This window comes from Cygnus olor, chromosome 3 (genome assembly GCF_009769625.2).
Source record: "Cygnus olor isolate bCygOlo1 chromosome 3, bCygOlo1.pri.v2, whole genome shotgun sequence".
NCBI classification, from domain to species: domain Eukaryota; kingdom Metazoa; phylum Chordata; class Aves; order Anseriformes; family Anatidae; genus Cygnus; species Cygnus olor.
In genome coordinates this window covers 17,599,917-17,619,653 of record NC_049171.1, presented here as the reverse complement: position 1 = coordinate 17,619,653, position 19,737 = coordinate 17,599,917, and the positions used below count along the sequence as shown (strand labels likewise).

At 38.7% G+C, this 19,737-nt stretch overlaps 1 protein-coding gene across 4 annotated transcripts in view; it reads left to right on the top strand.

The window, feature by feature from the left end:
- RNF144A (ring finger protein 144A) overlaps nucleotides 1-18,916 on the top strand; it is a 61,892-nt gene extending 42,976 nt beyond the window's left edge. For all 4 annotated transcript variants that reach the window (XM_040550790.1, XM_040550792.1, XM_040550791.1 and 1 more), the window contains 6 exons: nucleotides 7,012-7,116; nucleotides 7,317-7,377; nucleotides 8,378-8,585; nucleotides 10,306-10,453; nucleotides 11,655-11,744; nucleotides 14,286-18,916. In XM_040550790.1, coding sequence (XP_040406724.1) covers nucleotides 7,012-7,116; nucleotides 7,317-7,377; nucleotides 8,378-8,585; nucleotides 10,306-10,453; nucleotides 11,655-11,744; nucleotides 14,286-14,417 — 744 coding nt within the window. In that variant the 3' untranslated portion in view covers nucleotides 14,418-18,916. The remainder of the gene's footprint in view (nucleotides 1-7,011; nucleotides 7,117-7,316; nucleotides 7,378-8,377; nucleotides 8,586-10,305; nucleotides 10,454-11,654; nucleotides 11,745-14,285) is intronic.
- The last annotated feature ends 821 nt before the right edge of the window (nucleotides 18,917-19,737 follow it).

Here is a 19,737-nt window from a genome sequence, read left to right as displayed (position 1 = left end):
ACTGATTTATTAAGGATGATGAGTCAGCTACAGGATTAATAAAAAATGGGATTTTGATAGTCAAGATTTCTTTGAAAGTAAATTCTTGCCTCTGAGAAAATGTCTAGGGAGGTGGTAATGATCTGTTGAAGTTCAAAGTAGAATCTCAAACGTTAGACATCTGTCTTAGTGTACATCTGTCTCAGATCTAGATAGTTTGTGAGGTTGTGTATAGTTTGTGTTCTTGGATTTGGTCAGTAATAGCTGACAGTATATCTAATAAATAGGAAAAAAAAAAGACTCCAACCATTGTGTGTGTGCCTCAGATGTTTGTGATTTAGTGTGCGTAGATATCTTTCAGTAAATCACTTATCAACCAAATGGGATTAAGGTGGTACTAAAAAGCCAGATTGTAGATTTGCAGCGGAGAACTGTGCACAGGGAAACAACGGTGCAAGAGTATTTTGAAGCTCAGCCTGTGATTAAATAAGAATAGACTTGAGCAGGATTATAACTACTGCTTTACAGGAAAAAAAAGACTGCATAGTAGGTTGGGAAGAAGTTTAAAAGCTCTCCAAGAAACCTACCATTTTTACTTCTCTCACATGTTTTCTTTTCTAAGTATACTACTGAAATTTGGCAAAGTGTTTTTCTCTTTCTGTAAAACACTACAATTGAAAGCACCAGATAACCATTCCTGTTGCTTTTAGAAGGATGTATACAAATATTAAGGAAATTAGCATATAGCAGTAATACATGGCTACAGGAATTCCTACTCTTCAGGAATATGAAAGCCTCAGGTTCAAAAACCTTAAGATATCATCCTTTCTTCCTCTCCAGAGACTATCCCAGCTGTAGGCTGTTTATTTTACAGGAGTTTTCCTCTTGAAACTGTTCAGCTTTGCTTTCTAGAAAGACTTTCCATTTAGACAATGTTTTCTTTGGAGTAAAGCTCACCAGTCCAGAGTGCATTTGCTGCTTGGGATAAAGGGAATGGCAGTGATACTCCAAGGGTATTGGCTTCCATCTGAGACATAGATACCCAAATTCATCTTGATGTTTCATACACGTGTTCATACTACTCATACACGTGCTAACCTTCCTTGTCTCCAGTAGAGCCTATTGCACACTGCATCTCTATTTACTAGTCTAGTCCAAAGCTTAAAACTTAGTGTTACATCACATTACCCTTGAAGACTTGTGCAGTGTCTGCCAATATAAATACCTGTTCACCAGACAGACTGCAGAATTAGCTTAGCAGAATTAGCACAGAGCAGTGGAATAACCTTGGTATTGTGCTGTCTTCCAACAAGAAAAGAGATGGCCTTCTCTGTATTCATTTATGAACAACGTAAAGAAGAAATCCTGGAATGCAGAACATAAAAACATTATTAAATACTACCAAAAGTAGTCGTTGCAGTATATTTTCTCACATTTCTTATTCATCATTGTACCTTCATCACATGGATTTTTAATTTTGGTTTAGTAGATTTTTAGCACAAAAATATTTGTAGCTACAAAACAGGGCTTCTCACTCAGTATTCTTTCACATTTCCTTCTTTCCTAGAATGTTAGGCAAAAAGGAATGATCACATTCATCTAGCCTGATGTCATTTGTAATGTAAACCATAAAATACCAGCCAGCGTTTCCTGTCTCTTCCTGTGGTTGAATGCAAGTTTATATAAATATATAAATATGTGTGCATATATGTACATATATTTATAGAAGTTCATCTAATCCTGTTTTAGAGATGATAAACAATTTGCTAAACTCTTAGTAATTTTAGTAATTACTAACTCTACATGTTAATAATCATCTTACTTGGAAACATTTTCTTGTTCAGAACAAACTTTCTTCTCTGTGTTATTTTCCATTTCCTGTCTTTGCATTGAAATTTAGGACAACTAATCTTAGAATCAGAATTTCTACTTAAAAAAAAAAAAAATAATATCCAGTGTTAGAGAAAGCATGTCAGCCCTTACTTGTGTCCCTGAAGTGGGATTGCAAAACTTAGTGATTGTCAGCCCAAGATGAAGGATTATTTTCCTGGCTAATATCTGTGCAAAATAGTAAGTGCTTTTATCCAGCTTTAATATTAAACTTTTACCAAGTGCTTTGCAAGATTTTTTTTTCAAGGACATAGTGTACACTGGGTTTATTTCCTTTTATGTACTCCTTTCAATTTTATCAGTAGATCTTAATGTTTTTGTTGTTGTTTGTTGTGTTTTCTTTGTTTTTTTTAAATGTGTTACCAATACCAGCATACAACAATTTTTGTGAAGTGCACGTTTCATTTTGGGATGGGTTGCAGCTTACTGCCAGCACTAAAATACATTTAAAGCTTTAAGAAATAAATCAAATGATATGGTGATAATATATTTGGCTCTGCAGTCCTGTCATGCTTTTTGGCCTTTCCAAATCCATTGACTTATTTATAAAATTTCCCGTATGACTTGGCACTTGCATCTGCAGCATTAGTGTAGTCAGAAATATGCATTTTGAGAAAATCCACCTAGCAGCTGTTAAGAAAATAATACAGCATAATCTTTTTGCCTGCCTAACTCTCAAATAAAAAATGACACCTCAAAAAGACATTGCTTGTTTCCTACGATATTAGCAATAACGTGTTCTTAATAGCAAACTTGTTACAACTTTTCAAGAAGGTATGCTCTTCTACGTCAAAAAAAATGAAATTGTTCACCAAAAATACCTTCAAATTTTTCTAATTTCGTGCATTCTGTATTGCAAACCAATGCCTTCTAAGTGAACGTGTTTTTTTCTGCCAAAGTAGATGGTAGACAAATGTTGCCCTATGTGGAAAAAAATGGAAGTAAGATTTCTTCTAATAAATTATGGTGTCTTTAGGTTTTTTTTTTTTTTCTCTTTTGTGTCAGAAAAACAAGTCAAAGCATCTTCATCAGAAATAGGCACACTTGTTTAGGAATTCTCCAAAAAGAAAATGAAAATCCAGACATTTTAATTCTTTACATTGAGATTTTGCTATCTTCTGCACAGGTTTGTTAGAGTTAAATACAGCAGAGTAAGATTATTTGTTGAGGTTCGGAAGTTATGCAAAAAGTAATGGTTTTGATTCTCGTAGGGTGCTTTGATCTTTATAGCATTAGACAAAAAGATGTTCAGCTCTAAAGCAACAGCACATCAATTGTGATTGTTTCTTTCTGAGCAGTGCAGTCCTTGATGTACAAAGGGTATAAGGACAATTCATTGTGCATAGCGTTAAATATCAGGCTATATTGACAACTTTGGAAGGGAAGTTGTTCAATTAACCATCTATTGCTGAGGCGAATAAAAATAAGGAACACAAAAGGAGTGTGCAAGCACAGAGAAAAATAGAGGTGTAATGCTCAGGGGAGCTAACCAGGCTGGTCTGGCTGATCTTGAACTGTTTGGCAGCATCTGGGGCATGAGATAGGTGTTGATGTGCAAATGTGTTGTGCAGTGGCTTGCTTTCTTTTGCCTAAGGGATATTGCAAAAGTTATATGGTAATGTAATGGTAATATTTTCATGATAGTTTATTACTGTATTATAGCAGGGTTCCCCAGGGCTCCATTTTAGGGGAAATTCTCTTAGAATCATAGAATCATTTAGGTTGGAAAAGAGTTCCAAGATCACTTGGTCCAACCTTTAACCTAGCACTGCCGAGTCCACCATTAATCCAAGAATTAAGGCTAAGCACTACATTTACACAGTTTTTTGACGACCTCAGAAGATAGGTAGACTCAACTACTTCCCTGGCAGCCTGCTCCAGTACTTCACAACCCTTTCAGTGAAGAATTTTTTTCTAATATCCATCTAAATGTCTCCTGGTGCAATTTAAGGCCATTTTCTCTTGTCATTTTCACTTGGTGCTTGGGAGAAGAGACTGATCCCCATCTTGCTACAACCTCCTTTAAGGTAATTGTAGAGTGAGAAAACATCCTCAGTGTTTTCCTAAATGACTTGAGTGTAGGACTAGAAAGTGTTTTGAGTAAGTTTGCGGATGATACTAAATTGGGAGGAGCTGTTGACTCCATCAAGGGTGGAGAGGCTTTGCAGAGAGATCGAGACAAATCAGAGAGCTGGGCAACCACCAACAATTTGAAGTTTAACAAGAGCAAGTGCTGGATTCTGCACCTGAAACGGGGCAACCCTGGCTGTAAGTTCAGAATGGGGGATGAGAGGCCGGAGATGAGCCCCACAGAAAGGGATCTGGGAGTTCTGGTTGACAGCAAGTTGAACATGAATCAACAGTGTGACCTGGCAGTCAGGAGAGCCAGCTGTACCCTGGTGTACATCAGGCACAACATTGCTGGCGTGTCCATTAAAGAAAGGCTAAAGATGTATATTAGGTTTATAAGAGTTTTCTATTAGGATATTTTCTCCTAATATGGGACCACTAAAAGCAGTGTAGCAAATGAACAACAGTTTATTTGTCACCATCTTATACAAGATCTTTGTCCTTTAAAGAATTTTGCATTGTGTAACTGGGCACCTAATCCTACTGTGGTGTTTTACTTGCATACTGGTACATTTCTGGTACTGCAGCCAGTTTAAAATTTTTGCTGCAAGCGGAACATCTTGTGTCCACTCTCAAGCCATGGGTAGCCTTAAAACTCCTTGCAACCATTCCGGATTACTGCTTTTCCACCCGAAAAATCTCTGTAGTGGGAAAATCTAGAGTGGACAGAATGCTTAATCCTCTACCTAATTTACAATGTTATTTCATGGCCTCAAGACAGCATCTGTATTCCCAGAAAGCATATAATCAGAAGTGCACTTTAGCTGGGTTTATTTTAAGCATACAAGGGCCAGTGCCACGTCAGTGGAAAGGGAAGGTATTGAGCACTACTTGTGGCAGGGATGAACTGTATCATTCCTTGGAAGACTTGAGGAAAGAGAAACAAATCGAATGGGCTTTGGCAATGCTCCCAAACAGGCCGAGGAAGAGAATTAACCACATTAATGATTAATGATAGCAAAGCTCATTCAGCTTGAAAAGTACTTTCTATAAGTGCTAAGTGCTGGCATTAAAAATGTATGCACTTTCACTTTAATCTACACTTGGCTTGAAAATGGAGGGGAAAGGGAAGAGCCAGCAGTGTCATTATGGCAGTGCTAATAACCTTGCTACAGCTGAAATCACAGCCTGCCAAGGCACGCAACCTCCGGCCTAGTTCTTACAGAGCTCAGCCGGCTGCCGTTGCTGCTACCCATCCTCCTGAACTGCTCCACCACCCACCCTGCGGGGCTCTAAGGAATGGGTTGGAAACCTTCTGCAAGATGAGCATCTGCTAAGTGAACTGTTATCTTCGTTAAATTCTTGCTGGTAAAGAAGATGTATCCCATAATCCATCACATAGGGATTTTTTTATGCATACAAAACATTTAAAGGTACCGGTTATCCAGTCTATTTTTCTTTTCCAAGAAATAGACCTGTCCTCCCTGGTGAGAAGGAGATGCGGGGAAGGGGAATCTGACGGAAATTATTAGGAGGCTATCAAGGCAGTGGCAGGTTGTCACCAGCAAAGCTGTGTACCACAGCAGCAGAAATTATGCAGGTAGGAAGTGAAGTTTTTGCTGCAATCAAGCTGTGAGAAGTAACATCCAAAACAGAGCATTAAGGTACGTTATAGGTTCTCTGAAAGAAGCAGAAAAGATGTAGTGAGAGGCAGAACTGAAGATAAAGAGAATGAGTGAGCAGACTGAAAGTCTGGACCATGGCAACTGCAAACCACCTGCAAAGGGTTAGGCTGGAAATGTGCTTGTTGGCAGGCCTGGTCGGTGGCGTGGTTGGAGGAAGAGGTGACTTTGTGCTCTGAACTCTGGTGAGGCACACTGGACTCAGCGAGGATGAAGCAGTCCTTTGACTTCCCAGGCTGATAGCAGGCTGGTGGCTGCATTCCTTTTAAAAGAGTAGTCTGGAGATGCTATTTGAAGTCCTCGTTCTTCCTGCTTGCTGCAAATGTGCAATTTCTCTCGCCTCCCACCCATCTGTATGCTGAGCTTGTTTTGTATCTTCATTTTGCTTTGCTGTTGGTCTACCTTCAGTGCATATTCCACAAATCTGGTAACAGAGAGTTGGGGATCTGCTTTCTGTATTTCTCTGTAGTTTGCCATTGCCAGCTGAGCTCATGAGGTCACCAACACAGGGCAGCCCACCCGATGGGAGCAGACCCTCATTTGCTCTTTCTGTATAATGTCAGGCTGGTCGAAGTTGTGGGGCATCTGCAGAGGAAAACATTTCTCTCTGTACATCTTTCCCCTTTCCTCCCCAGCAGACACCTGCGTGGTAGCTCTCAACTTGATGGGGGAAGTATGGAGGTGGAAAGGGGTGGTAGTAATTCTTCAGGACTATTTTTTCTAAAATAGCCACTTGCCCTCTCTCTTGTCAACATTCATGCTGTGTGCCACTGTGTCAAGATGCCACATTTTCACTTACTAGGTGAAATGCTGTGGTTGCTAGGAGAGAAAAGTATTAGTATTACCAATATTTATTATTCGGTCCCCATGGAAACTGTAGTTCTTCTGGGAGTCCTAATTCTCACATTCCTGCTTCCTATGGAAAAGATACATCTTTAACCATGAAGTTTAGATAGTTATTTTCTAGAAATAACGATACACTCCCTTTTGCTCTCTGATGTGCTTGACAGATGTCTGTCTCTGGGTAGTTACTGCTTACTAAGCTGTGTTGTGGTTTCCAGTCACATGAAGATTTTCAGAATGTGGTTTTTCCTTTTTTTCCTAGATCCCTCTTTTATTTGTCCTTTTCATCATTATTGCTATTGTTCTTTTATGTACTGCATATTTAAACTGAGGAAGAGTTATTTGATGAGGAAATTAAATTGTTATTTTCTGCTTGAGAGTATAACCATAGCACAGTCTGTGCGCACAGACCATGGTAGTAAAAGGGGCACAGCAGTATGTTTTTCAAAGAAGTTTGAGTTCTTCAGATTTTCAGAGGAAAAGTGTTAAAACATTGAGTGGTTTATTCTTGATGGAATAGTGAAGTCAGTCTTTGGCTCTCCTACAGTGCCTAAAACAGTATGTGGAACTTTTGATCAAAGAAGGTCTAGAAACAGCAATCAGCTGCCCTGATGCTGCTTGCCCAAAGCGAGGTCATCTGCAAGAAAATGAGGTATGTTTTTACTGCAAATTGTTCATTTTTTATTTTCCTTTCCATAGTGTTTAAATATGTCTTACTCTGTATGTTACAAATGTTATTGTTGCCATCGTGCCTTTTTAATAATTCTCTAAAGGTCAAACTTTTTGTGTCCATTTATTGAAAATACCCTTGCTGTTCTTAATTGGAAATTTGTCTTTTCCTTTCTTCAACAGATTGAGTGCATGGTTGCATCAGAAATAATGCAGAGGTATAAGAAGCTACAGTTTGAAAGAGGTAACATATGTAACACTATCCACTGCAAGGCAGTGGGAATGGTGTCACTCCTCAGTGATCCCAGAATCAGAATCTGGTTCTGTGCAAGTTCATGCAGTAGTATTGTGCATTAATTGGTCATCAGAAAATATAAATAAATAAATAAATAGTTTCTGCTTTTGTTGGCACAATACCCATTGCAACATTCTGGGAATAAACTAAGGAAAGAAAATTACTATGTATTATATTGCTCTATAACTAAGGGAGGGAGTGACTTCTATTTAGGGCATTACTGTCTGCGTTGACCCTCAGTACTGTAGGGGCTGGCAAGGTAGAGTGGCCCTTTTTATTGAGCAACCAGTATCTCTCGTGCTAGAATCTGGTGCAGAATTATTAGGCAGTTGTGTATGTAATAATAACGTGAACCTTATTTTTTATGGGCATGTAAGCTGACTGGGTGCCTCTGGTTATATGAAACTGCATGGAGTTTTGTAAAGAAGGCACAGTACGTGTGGCCATAGAGAACTTAGAGTAAGGCATTTGCTGGAGGAAGGACCCAGCCAAGAGACCACTAAAGTCAGTGGTAGGTTTCTGTTGACTTTGGTGGACTTTGAAATATGAATTGACTTACCAGTAAGCAGTCTCCAAGAGAGGGATGAAACTGGGTAACAGTTTAACACTATTGGTAATCGTGTGGTTGCACTAGCGCAGAGATCACCTTGAAATACAGTCCTACTGGGCAAGGCACTGAAGAAAAATGCCACGTCTCATTCTCAGAATGAGTTTAGCTCAGTGAATGAAAGTGAATAATGAATCCAGACGCTATAAAATCACTTTACTTTGGTTTCTGTTTGCAAAGCAGGCCAGGTTTATGTCTAAGTGGGTAGTATAAATTAAAAGGGTTCCTTTGGAAATGTGTGTCTTCAAATGCTCTGCCAGTCAACCTCAGCTAGAATACGTTGTTACGGAAGGTTGGTCTTGTAACTGCCTTTGAATGTTGTTCTTTTATCTCCCTTTATAGAAGTGCTTTTGGATCCGTGTCGGACTTGGTGTCCATCCTCTACTTGCCAGGCAGTTTGCCAGCTCCAGGAATCAAGCCCACAGGACCCCCAGCTGGTCCAGTGCAAAGCCTGCGACATTGAGTTCTGCTCTGCTTGCAAATCTAATTGGCATCCAGGTCAAGGCTGTCAGGAGAACATGCCAATCTCTTTTCTTCCAGGAGAAACAAGGTAGAGTATTTCAAAACATCAAGTATTTAGAAACAAAACACTGAATATTTGAACAAATACGAATATGAATAGTAAAGAAGCACTTTCCAGACACTTTGTTTTTAAGCAGTTTCCTTCTAATCATTCTCCTTCTTTTAATGCTGTATTCCAAAAATGGATAGCCCTCAGCAGCCTCACCCCCTTGTCACCATTCCCAGCAAAGCACAAAATAGCTGCTGCAGCCTCCATCAGCAGTCCTTTTGCCCTAGTGGGAAAAATTTGATATCTACCCAGCTCGTGATCTTCACAGTTCTCATTGTTGCTGCTGTTCTCAACAGCAATGATTGTTAGTAACATCATGCCAGACAGTGACTTTTAGAATACCCTGTCAATCATCCGAATTGGCATACATCAGGACAGTAATCTTAAGTTCTTTTTAAGGCCACAACGAGAAAACTATGAGCCGTTTCCACCAGCATACTGCAGAAAGGCCATTGTGCAGATGTTCTACCTAATGTTTGGTCTTCACCGAAGATTGTATAGCAGTTCAAGGTATCATTAAAGCCTTGGCCAACCTTGGACTTAGCAGTTCATTTCAACTTTTGCTGTAACAGATGACTAGCTAGGATGCTATCATTATGAGTTCCCAGTTAAATATTTTAACTTTTGTATGTGCTTTTTGTGTGTGCTTGATCAGAATTGAAGCTAACTGAACTACATGGAAAGATAGAAGACTTGACCTATTTTCGTTAGTGTTTTTTTTGCTTTTAGTTCATGCTTCAGTTTTACTCTGTTGTGGAGGGTTTTCCCTAGTATATTGGAGCAAAATGTTCTATAGCAGTTTGTGCTGCATGCATTTGGAGTTTCATTTATGGTTTATGTATTCAAAGCATTTTTCTGTGATTTGGTTTCCCCTAGTGTGACTAACAAGAGTATGTCCTTTTATCCAGCCATCGGGTAAACATGATAATCAATCAAGGGTCAGTCCTGTTTTTCAGCAAATTGTTGATACCCTACCAGTCACTCTTGTATCTCCCGCTGGCAGTGGCTGCAGGAAGCAGCACATTTTAGTTGTTGCCACGCATAAAGGCTCTGCAGGTTAGAAAGACACTGAAGGGAAATAAATGTTTTTCCACTGTTTCCTCTGTGTTTTGTCCACTGTTTGAAGCGACATCCTACAGTTTTGCATAGTGGTACAAGACAACAAGAGGTGGTGCTGACCCTAACTCATTAACTGTGATTCATTAGGGCAGCGTTAAAGATGAAGAGATCAGCTTTGAAACAACAGCATGTCTCAAAAACCTCATGTTTCTTTCTCAAGAAAGCAGAGACATGAGATCTCAAGGTTTTTTGAAACGCCTTTTAGTACTTAAAGAGGGGTTATAAAAACTATGGAGACTGACTTTGTACATGGGCAGATAGTGATAGGACAAGGGGTAGTGTTTTTAAACTAAAAGAGGAGAGATTTAGATTAAATGTTAGGAGGAAATTCTTTACCCAGAGGGTGGTGATGCCCCATCCCTGGAGGTGTTCAAAGCCAGGCTGGATGGGGCTTTGAGCAACTTGATCTAGTGAAAGGTATCCCTGCCCATGGCAGGATTATCATTAAGGTCACTTCCAACTGAAACCATTCTATGATATGAATGAAAAAGTAGGCATAATTTCTCAGCACGGTTCTTAGAAATTCTTCTGTAAACTGACATGGCCGCACATCCTGTTAATTCTCCACTCTCTCCCACAGTTCAGTTTTTAAAATGGAAGAAGACGATGCTCCAATCAAGCGCTGTCCAAAGTGTAAAGTTTACATTGAACGAGATGAAGGCTGTGCCCAAATGATGTGTAAGAACTGCAAGCATGCCTTTTGCTGGTACTGTCTGGAATCTCTCGATGTGAGTAAATGCAGTACACTGGTTTTCAGAAGTTTAGAAGTTCATGGTTTTGCTATCCAACTGTCTCATCAATTAATACTAGGATTTGTATATTCCATTTTATTTGGCCTGTGTGATCTTAGCATTTTTACCTACATGAGCCAGAAAATAATTATTATAAAGCAAAATTTTGTGAAAACGTTTTGTTTTCAGTCTTTACATAGCATCTATCATGGTGTTTTATTTTGCTTTTTTTTAATAATACCTATTTAGTACTGAATTTTCAATGTTTCCCTTCTTGAAGGAGTTACAGGATGAGTATAGCAATGTTCTCAGTTCCATGGAAGTTTGAGACAAAAACTAGATTTGGTGCATCACCATGCAGGGGGCTAACAGTCAGATTTTTTACTACTCATTGTTTGTACAGGACAAGAAATAGATCTTACATATCAAAAAGAATGCAATGTTTTCATAACACCAGAAATTTGTCAGTCTATAAGCCACAATTGTCATGTGTTTATGATTTTTTAAATCAGCCTGTTATTGTGCTCAAGGATCAGAGTATATACAATATATAACATCTGTTTCCATGTCATCCGTTTTATTTTGTAGCATTGTTAACAATAACAAAGGAAATGTTTTAGGTTCCCCAAAGCTACTCAGAGTATTCAAATCCTGTGGTTGTCCCATTTGAATGCTTTACCAACAATCCTAAAGTTACAGGCTTCTCGCGTGCTCAGCTATAAGGGAGTGTTCCCTTGGTACATGGCCTGCTATCTTGGCTGTTTTTTTTTTTTGTTTTTTTTTTTTGGAGGATGGCAGGAGAGACTGGGTAATGATTTCTCAAAAATCTATATTAACTTTACTTTTATTTTTCAACTAATAAAATGAACCAAGTTTGGAAAGCCTGTGATAGAAATATTATCCTTTGCTCTTTCTATTTGTGTGTGTAGTATATGCTGTGGGCGGCTTATCTTCTTGGATCCTCTCGCTCACGTCCGTGCTACCGTTTAAATATTCATGTTCAGAGCCTTTGAGATAAGAGATTCCTTATAGACACATAACACTTCTTAAACAAACCTGTTTGTGAAGACACTTAACTGTAAACAAAGCACTTTGGAAAGGTTGGATCTGGCCATATCCACTTTACCAAGCCTTTGTCTTCCTGGTTGTAAGTTTTTACTTCTCTTTATTGTCTACCTTTCCATTTAATATTTTGTAGGATGACTTTCTCCTCATACATTATGACAAAGGACCTTGTCGAAATAAGCTGGGACATTCCAGGGCATCTGTTATCTGGCACAGAACACAGGTAAAGCTCAGATCTCTAAAAGCTCTGTGTGAGTCTACAGAGAAACAATACTGTGATAATGCCTTCCTTTGCCTTACTCATTTTAACAATGATTAAAGTTTTGTGCTGAATGGTAGCTAATGTCCATAGCAGGTTTAAAGAGGACTGCAGCTTGGACAAAAAGTTTTGGAGTGAGAAGACTCACTCATGTGGGTCTGGACAAACGGGTAAAATGAAGTGAAATTAGAAGGATCATAGCCCTCTCCCTCCCTCACCCTTGGATGCCTCTGCTGTGGGCTCGATGTTGCTTGGCTTAGACAACAGTATGGTAGAAAGCGTATGGGTACATAAGCTTTCTTTATATACCTGTAATAAGAGAGGATTCATCTGATATTTGAAATCTGTTCTTGGCCACAGTAGTTGGTACAAATATGTTTGATAGACAAGAATGCATGATGTTCTGGTCATTGTTGAGAAAGAAAGTGATAATTCTCTTTCAACAAGGATATAGTTCTGCTAAACTTACTAAAGCTAATTCAACATTACAGTCATTTTCTTAAGTTAAATTTTTGAGTATTTATGCAAGGCAAGTTGATTTTGGGATTGTTTGGAGATTATATAAAATATTATATATTTTATATAATAATTATATATTATTTATATTTGTTTGGGCCAGAAGGAATGGCTCGATGCTGCATAGAGCTGCAACTTCTTCAGAAACAACTAAACTAAGTGGAAAATGAGTAACATTCACCAAGCAACCTACTTTTAAAATAAACAAACAACAAAAAGACCACAAAACAAACCAAAAAAGTAAAGTGAAACCTAGTTAAGTCTTTAATGCCATTTTGAGGCTGAAATTGAAGGTGTAAATAGGCATCTTATAAACGTTAGCAGTTGCCAGTCCAGTCCACTGAATTGGTTATCTTCCAGTTTGGCTTTGCCTCACCTGTTGTGCGCTTTTTGCCTGGGCTGCAAAGAGGTAGGCAAGAGCATACTGTCTCCAAAGAGCAGTATGGGGACAGTTACAGCTCACAGTTTGTAAAGGAGATGAGAATTCAGTTTCATTTTATGTCTACAGCAGAATGCAGAGATTAGTAAGTGGAAGTTGCATCAGATTGTCAGCACCTCCAAAAGAATGAGTAATGAAACGTGCATGCCACTGAAGCTGGAAAAGAAATTGTTCTTGGCAAGAGATAAAGTTGTTAGGGCAAGGAAGTTTGACCTCTTTATCCCTAGACAGCCAAAAGAAAAAATTTAGCGTAACTGAGGCAGTCTGAAGGCAAGAACTCCCCTCTTCGCTGTGACTGCTGTCCCACAGCGCCATCTCCTGCAGCCAGCGCTTCACGTCAGGCCCCCGCTCCAGAAATCCTTGGCTAGTGGAATTGCAAAAGAAGAAATACGTGGTAATCACAAAGAGAAATGGTCTGTGGCAGACAAAAGTACTCGTAAATCATTCCTTCTATTCCAAGGCAAATTACTGATTTGCCAGCTAGTTGAAGCGGCATATCTAGCACTGGCTAGAAGAATTCTTAATGAGTGCTGCACTCTAATTTCATTTTGCCTTCTGTTGTGAGGTTTTGCTGGCAGATTAGCATTCCACTCCTGCATCCATTATTCAAAATTATTCACAGACACTCTTACGTGAATAAATCTAAGTGATTTTTTCAAATAATTTGCAGACATTATTACGATATTACTATTACAGCTGCCTATGGCGAACAGGAAAACTTCTTCAGGCAATGATCCTCAACTTGAATTTTTGTAAACAGTTTTCCAAATTAAACCCTGTAGAAACTAACAGTTTGGCAAACTAACAGTTTGGCACACTAACAGGACGGGTAGATCTGAGGTCCTCTGCCCCTTCTGGAAGGAGGGTGATCAACAAATGTAGGTGAAAAAACAAATGCTTTTAGATAGAGTTAGGTCATATCCCCTTAAACAGCAGGATTAGCTCGTCTGAATGCAATAAATAAATAAATAAATAAATAAATTGCTATATGCAAAGTTTTCCTTTAGTCCGTAGTTTTTGTAATCTCTGGCTGAGATTCCCAAGCTTCTGTTTTTGTTAGTGGGAAGAAGATTGTGGGAGTCTTCCTGGGTTCTCCATGAACAATGCCAGAACACGGGCGGCTGCTTTTTGGAGCTTCCTCCAGCAAAAAGGAAAGCACCTGAAGTGGGAGTCTGTCTTGTAGTCTTGATCCTGATATTTAATATTTAGGTTTGATCAAGAAAAAAGTACCTAGTGAACTGTTTCATTAGTTGTTCCAGATACAACAAAACTCAAAATGGAAATAGCCATCTGCCTCATGTTGTATGATGGAACTGAGTTGTACAGCACAGTTCTGATTAGAGCAATGAAACAAGAACATTTCCTCACTGATCTCACTCATGCTTGCTGATTTTGGCAGTTGACTGTAGCATATGCACAGGGGGAAGTCCTGGCTCTGGTGAGGCCAGTGGCAGTTGCTGAGATCCTTTTGAAGGACACTGATGATGTGCTGATGTCAGCAGGATCTAGACAAGTGTTTTTGCTAACAGTTCTATTCCTTTCTCTTTCAGGTGGTAGGAATTTTTGCAGGATTTGGTCTTCTGCTTTTGGTGGCCTCCCCTTTCCTTCTACTTGCTACACCATTTGTTCTGTGCTGCAAGTGCAAATGTAATAAAGGAGATGATGACCCTCTACCTACCTAGACCGAGAGAAGACTGGACTCATCACAACACGTGTTTTGATTTTATTATTGCTGTTGATGTTTCCCTCTTGCACTTACGTTGCTGTAGCCTTACTTGCCCCGTTCTGCTTTTTGTTGACTCTCAGTCTTGGTTCCAGGAACTGTTGCATAGATCAAATGATAATAGACAAGGAGGGTAATGGAAGGCAAGTTTGGTGCTTCAGAGAGACCATGGACCCAGATAGCTATCTGAAATGAAAAAGTGATCCTGCTAAAAGTAATACAAAAGGTTTCTCTAGCCCTGCTGGTGGACTGGGAACTGTGCTGAATGACATGAGCAACACAAGCTAAAAATGCACACAAATCTAAAGTTTCTGCACATTTGTTTGCTTCAGAATTCAGTGTCTTATTCCTGTATATATTTAAGTTGCCTGTCATTTAAATCAGTTAGTCAGTTTTATTTGACTTTACCATGTTTATTACTCATGTTTTTGTTAATGCCATCACATCTTTTTTTAATGCGTATTTTTCCAAGTATAACAAAGTCAATAAGGTGCATATCGGCCATCCTATGCCTTTCTTGAAATTTAAGGAGGGACAGAGGGACAACGTTGGTCCTGTTGCCTTCCAGGAATTTTTTGAAGTCTTATTAGAAATTTGATTGAAAGTACATTTTTAAAACAAATTGATGAATCTGTAAGGTTGAGTGGTGACTCAAACCTGCTATCTAATCAAGGTTCTTTTAAAAATGCATTGATGGTATTGATTACTGCTGGACCACCAGTTTCTCTGAGTTGTTGTTTTTTGCTGTTGTTTAGGGTTCTGCTACACTTACAGGGCTACATAACTTCTAATCCAGGTATCTTAATCTTTTTATATATATATATATATATATATAAAACCCTATTTAAACCAAATGTGTAAATAGCTGTGCTATTGAAATATTTTGGAAGTTCAGAATAGCTTGCTTACGTCTTTAGGGCGCTTATTAAAAATACAGGATTAATTTTACTATTTAGCAGATGCTTGGGTTATCAGTGAATCTTTCCTTCTAAGTATAAAAGTACATCAAGATCATCGTTGTAGTTAATAATAAAAAAATGCCTGGAATATTTGTGGATGTTGTACTTAACATTTAAACTACTTAGGCCATTTTCAGAGTTAATATATGGTGTATGCTGTTAATAACAATACTGTGATGAAACAAGTTTTCATTTGACAAGTAATCACTGACTTGATATGATAGTTTTGCAGAATTCAGTGCTGTGTTTCTCCAGGGTAGTAAAGTGTGCTAGTCAACATACTGTTAATCATTGTAGTTTCTCTTTAGTAATATTTTGTTGGAAATCATTTTGCTCTGATTTTAAAGCTGGCAGAAACTTGACTAATAACATCTCTCCACAAAATATGAAGCACCTGAATCAATATGTGTCTGTGTGTAATATCGGAGGAAAACCTTCTGAATGGCATGTAGACGGAAGTTTGACTGCATTTTTATCATTTATTTCTGTGCTTTATGAAGGTACTGAGGTTGATGAATACATTGAAGCCAGGATAACTTTGCACTGAAAATGCATTAAGACCTTTAAATGCAACTGTTTCTGGCTGCTGTTACAGGCTGGGAATTTGTTTTCATATCTCAAGCATAAGGAAATTACTACTTTTTTCATTATCTTTTATTTTACAGTGTCCGTCTGTTAAATAAAAAGACTGTAGGGTATAGTTCTGAAACAGGCCACTGTCTTTTTATGAAACTACACTTGAATTTCTTCTCCCTTTCTTCCAAGTTTAATGGTATCCAAATTCAAACTATATCTAAGCACAGATCTTAGCTGCAGGAGCTGGAGATCACCTGCAATGCACTTATTTGGTTTGATTTTAATGAGTTCAGCCATTATATTGTGAAGGAAAAGGATAGTGGGTTACCAGCAAGTCTGAACTCCTTGGGATGTGTTCAGATTGTTTATGGCAATGGTTCAAATCTTTACTTGTAATATCTACTTTTTGTTATCATAGTATTTTGAGTATGTCTTCGTTATTAAAAATTGCATAGCTGTTCCAAAATATCTGTAGGAAAGTCTGGGTAATGCATTCGATCATTGGTTGCAAAGTATTGTGTAAGCCTGGGCTGCCCCAAGTTCCACCTTCCATCCATTGCAGAAGCAACGGAACAAATGTCCTTCTGTGAAGGACAGCTTCCTTGCAGGTAAGCTTGCAAGACAGGGTGGGAAAACTTGAGTTACAGTCTTTCATCCTTGGTCCTATAATTCTAATTAAATGCAAAAAAAGAAATGGGCGAAGGGACATAAGATTTCCTAGGTTGTTAATGTTCTCTAATTGGGAGCACTAAAGAATTTCTCTGTATGTGGCAGTGGCTCTAATGACCAGTTCTACTGGGATGATAGGAAACAGCTGAGGTGTAGCAGCCTGCTAGCAGTACTTGGAGTGTCCTGGTTTGAGGTTTGTTTTCTACTGTGCCTTTCTTAAAGACAGCCTCTCTGTGGCAATATAGCAAGGCTGAAGATTTCCACAGTATTGTGTGGCCAGTTAATAATCAATGTCAAAAATAATGTATTTCCAGATTTAAAAAAGGGAAAGACAAAAATGTGGACATTTAAAGTTGAATATAATTGATGCTTGCGGTTAACATAATGTGTAATCAGAAAACTGTATTTCTGTTAGCATCTCTCTGACTCTGATCTCAACATACTTGAATTGCTGGAGATTTTCATGATATATCTTTTGATTCATCATATCCTGTCTATTGGGATAGACTATATGCCTACATATATTTACCAAATACCTAAACTTTTCAGGTATGCTAAATATTATTCCGTCTGTTTTCTCGGGGATTTTTTTTAATGTTGTTTTGTTTCCAAAGTAGCATACTTCTGTCAGTGATGCATTGAGTTTGGGGTGTTTTTATGCTACAGCTTCTGTTGACAGTGTGACATTTAATACCCTGAAGTTGAATTGTAAATACATTATTATAAACTCTGACATTTAAACCCCCTGACATGGAGAAGTGAATGTTTGTTTGCTTTTCAGCTGAAACTCTGTTACAACAGCTTTGTCTTTTTAGATTTACACCTGAAAAATAAGATTTACTGCATGATTTCTGTTGCATTTTTATAGCTATATGCTATTGTTTAGTTTGTTTGCATTTTCTTAAATGCTGTTTTTAACGTAGTTTGTGACAGTACATCATTTGCACGTTCTGTTGGGGTGAAATAGTGTCTTGTTTAGTGAGCTTGGGACTGGGTGTGGAGTCCAGACTCCAGAGACTTTGCATCTCCCAGACTTACCATTAGTTGGGCTGAAGTCAGTTTAGTGAGAGATCAGCAGCACAGCCCTCACTGACTTCAATGGCAGTAGCATTGGGTCTTCCCTACGTGACATTGGGCAGGTCACTTATCTCTTTTTCTCTCGGTTTAATCATCCTTTAAATGGATGGACCAATGTTCACCTACCTCACAGGAGGGTTGTGAGGACTAATTCATTGGTTTTGCGACTCTTAAAGATTCTCTGATGAAAGACTGTATTTAAATGCTTACAGTAGCTTTATGTTAATATTTCAATTTTATTCACATTGGCTTTAATTCTAAAACCTCCTACTACTGACCTTAGCATGCCAAGAATTTGGGATGCTTTTCCCCCACATACCAAGCAGCATGATCTTTCCTCAAATACTCTGGCTTATGAATTAGGCAAAATCCCAAATAAGTACTGAATGGTACAGCTCTCAATTTACAATTGATGTCCTGACATGCAGGAAACCCAATCAAAATTAGAGAAAAGCTCTTTTGTTTATGGACAAAATAAAAACATTCATATATCAGAAAAAGATGAAGAACTTTCAATTTAACATTGTTATGGGCAGGAAAATAGAAATGAAGTTTTATGCATTTCATCTGTAGTGTTTTTACTGTAGAGGGATAAATGTTTAATACAGGCAGTTTTCATCCCAGTAAGGTGCAGCATGCATAAAGCTTTGTGCAGGTTTGTTTTTTAAAACCAAAGTTCAGACATTTCAGATATAATCTGCAGTCCTGAGGAAAACAGGTAGAATGTGGTGGTTGTTGATGACAGTACTATTAAGAACATCAAAAAAGCCTGCATCAGTGCTTAATTGCTAATGCACTTATACTAAGTAAGGCATGCTGTTTGTGTTTAGAGCCCCGTGGTCTTCATTATTGCTTTGATTTGTGTATCTCTCTTATAAGAATTCCAGGAACATTAGGTACAGGTACGTGGTACAAAACTGAACCTTTCTTGATCATTTTATCATGGATGTATTTTAAACACGCATAGGGTAAGCATGAAGGAGTCATGCATATGTATGAATAATGTATTCGACCAGTGTAAAAATAGTTCTGTTGATGTATTGAAATGTAAGTACATTTTGTGCCACTAACACTGTGATGTATAAAAGAGCTGTTGAATGCCTTTTAATGTTGTGTTTTGTACTTTGAATCATATTGAAGAGTTTAATTTGTAATTTGAATAGATATTTTAAATGAATGTGTCTCCTGTGATTCTTCATAGTGACTTTTCAATGTTACATGTCCACTAAAGAAAAGCGCTTTTATTATGGTAGGACTGTTTATGCCTACCTGCCTCTCCTTCCTTCAGAGCAAGCACAGCTTTGGAGACCTCCTACCTTACTTCTGGGCATAACCGAGGTTTCTGACACATAGTCTCACACATTAGCCAAGAGAATGAATCTGGGTATCTCTAAAGCTAACTTAAACCACAGCCAGGTCTTTCTTTGGTCCAGCTCCTGTTGCAGGGAGTTAGTATAGGCTCTACCTGGGTGAATTTCATAGAATCACAAAATGGTTTGGGTTGGAAGGGACCTTAAAGATCATCTAATTCGACACCCCCCCGCCACGGGCAGGGACTAGACCACTAGACCAGGTTGTTCAAAGTCCCGTCCAGCCTGGCCTTGAACACTTCCAGGGATGGGGCATCCGCAGCTTCTCTGGGCAGCCTGTGCCAGTGCCTCTCATAAAGAATTTCTTCCTTGTATCTAATCTAAACCTACCCTCTTGTAGTTTAAAGCCATTACCCCTTGTCCTATCACTACACTCCCTGACAAAGAGTCCTTCCCCAGATTTCCTGTAGCCCACTTTAGGTACTAGAAGGCCGCTGTAAGGTCTACCCGGAGCCTTCTGTTCTTCAGGCTGAACAACCCCAACTCCCTCAGCCTGTCTTCATAAGAGAGGTGCTTCAGCCCCTTGATCATTTTTGTGGCCCTCCTCTGGACTCATATATCCACATCCTTCTTGTGCTGGGGGCCCCAGAGCTGAACGCAGCACTCCAGGCGGGGTCTCACAAGAGCA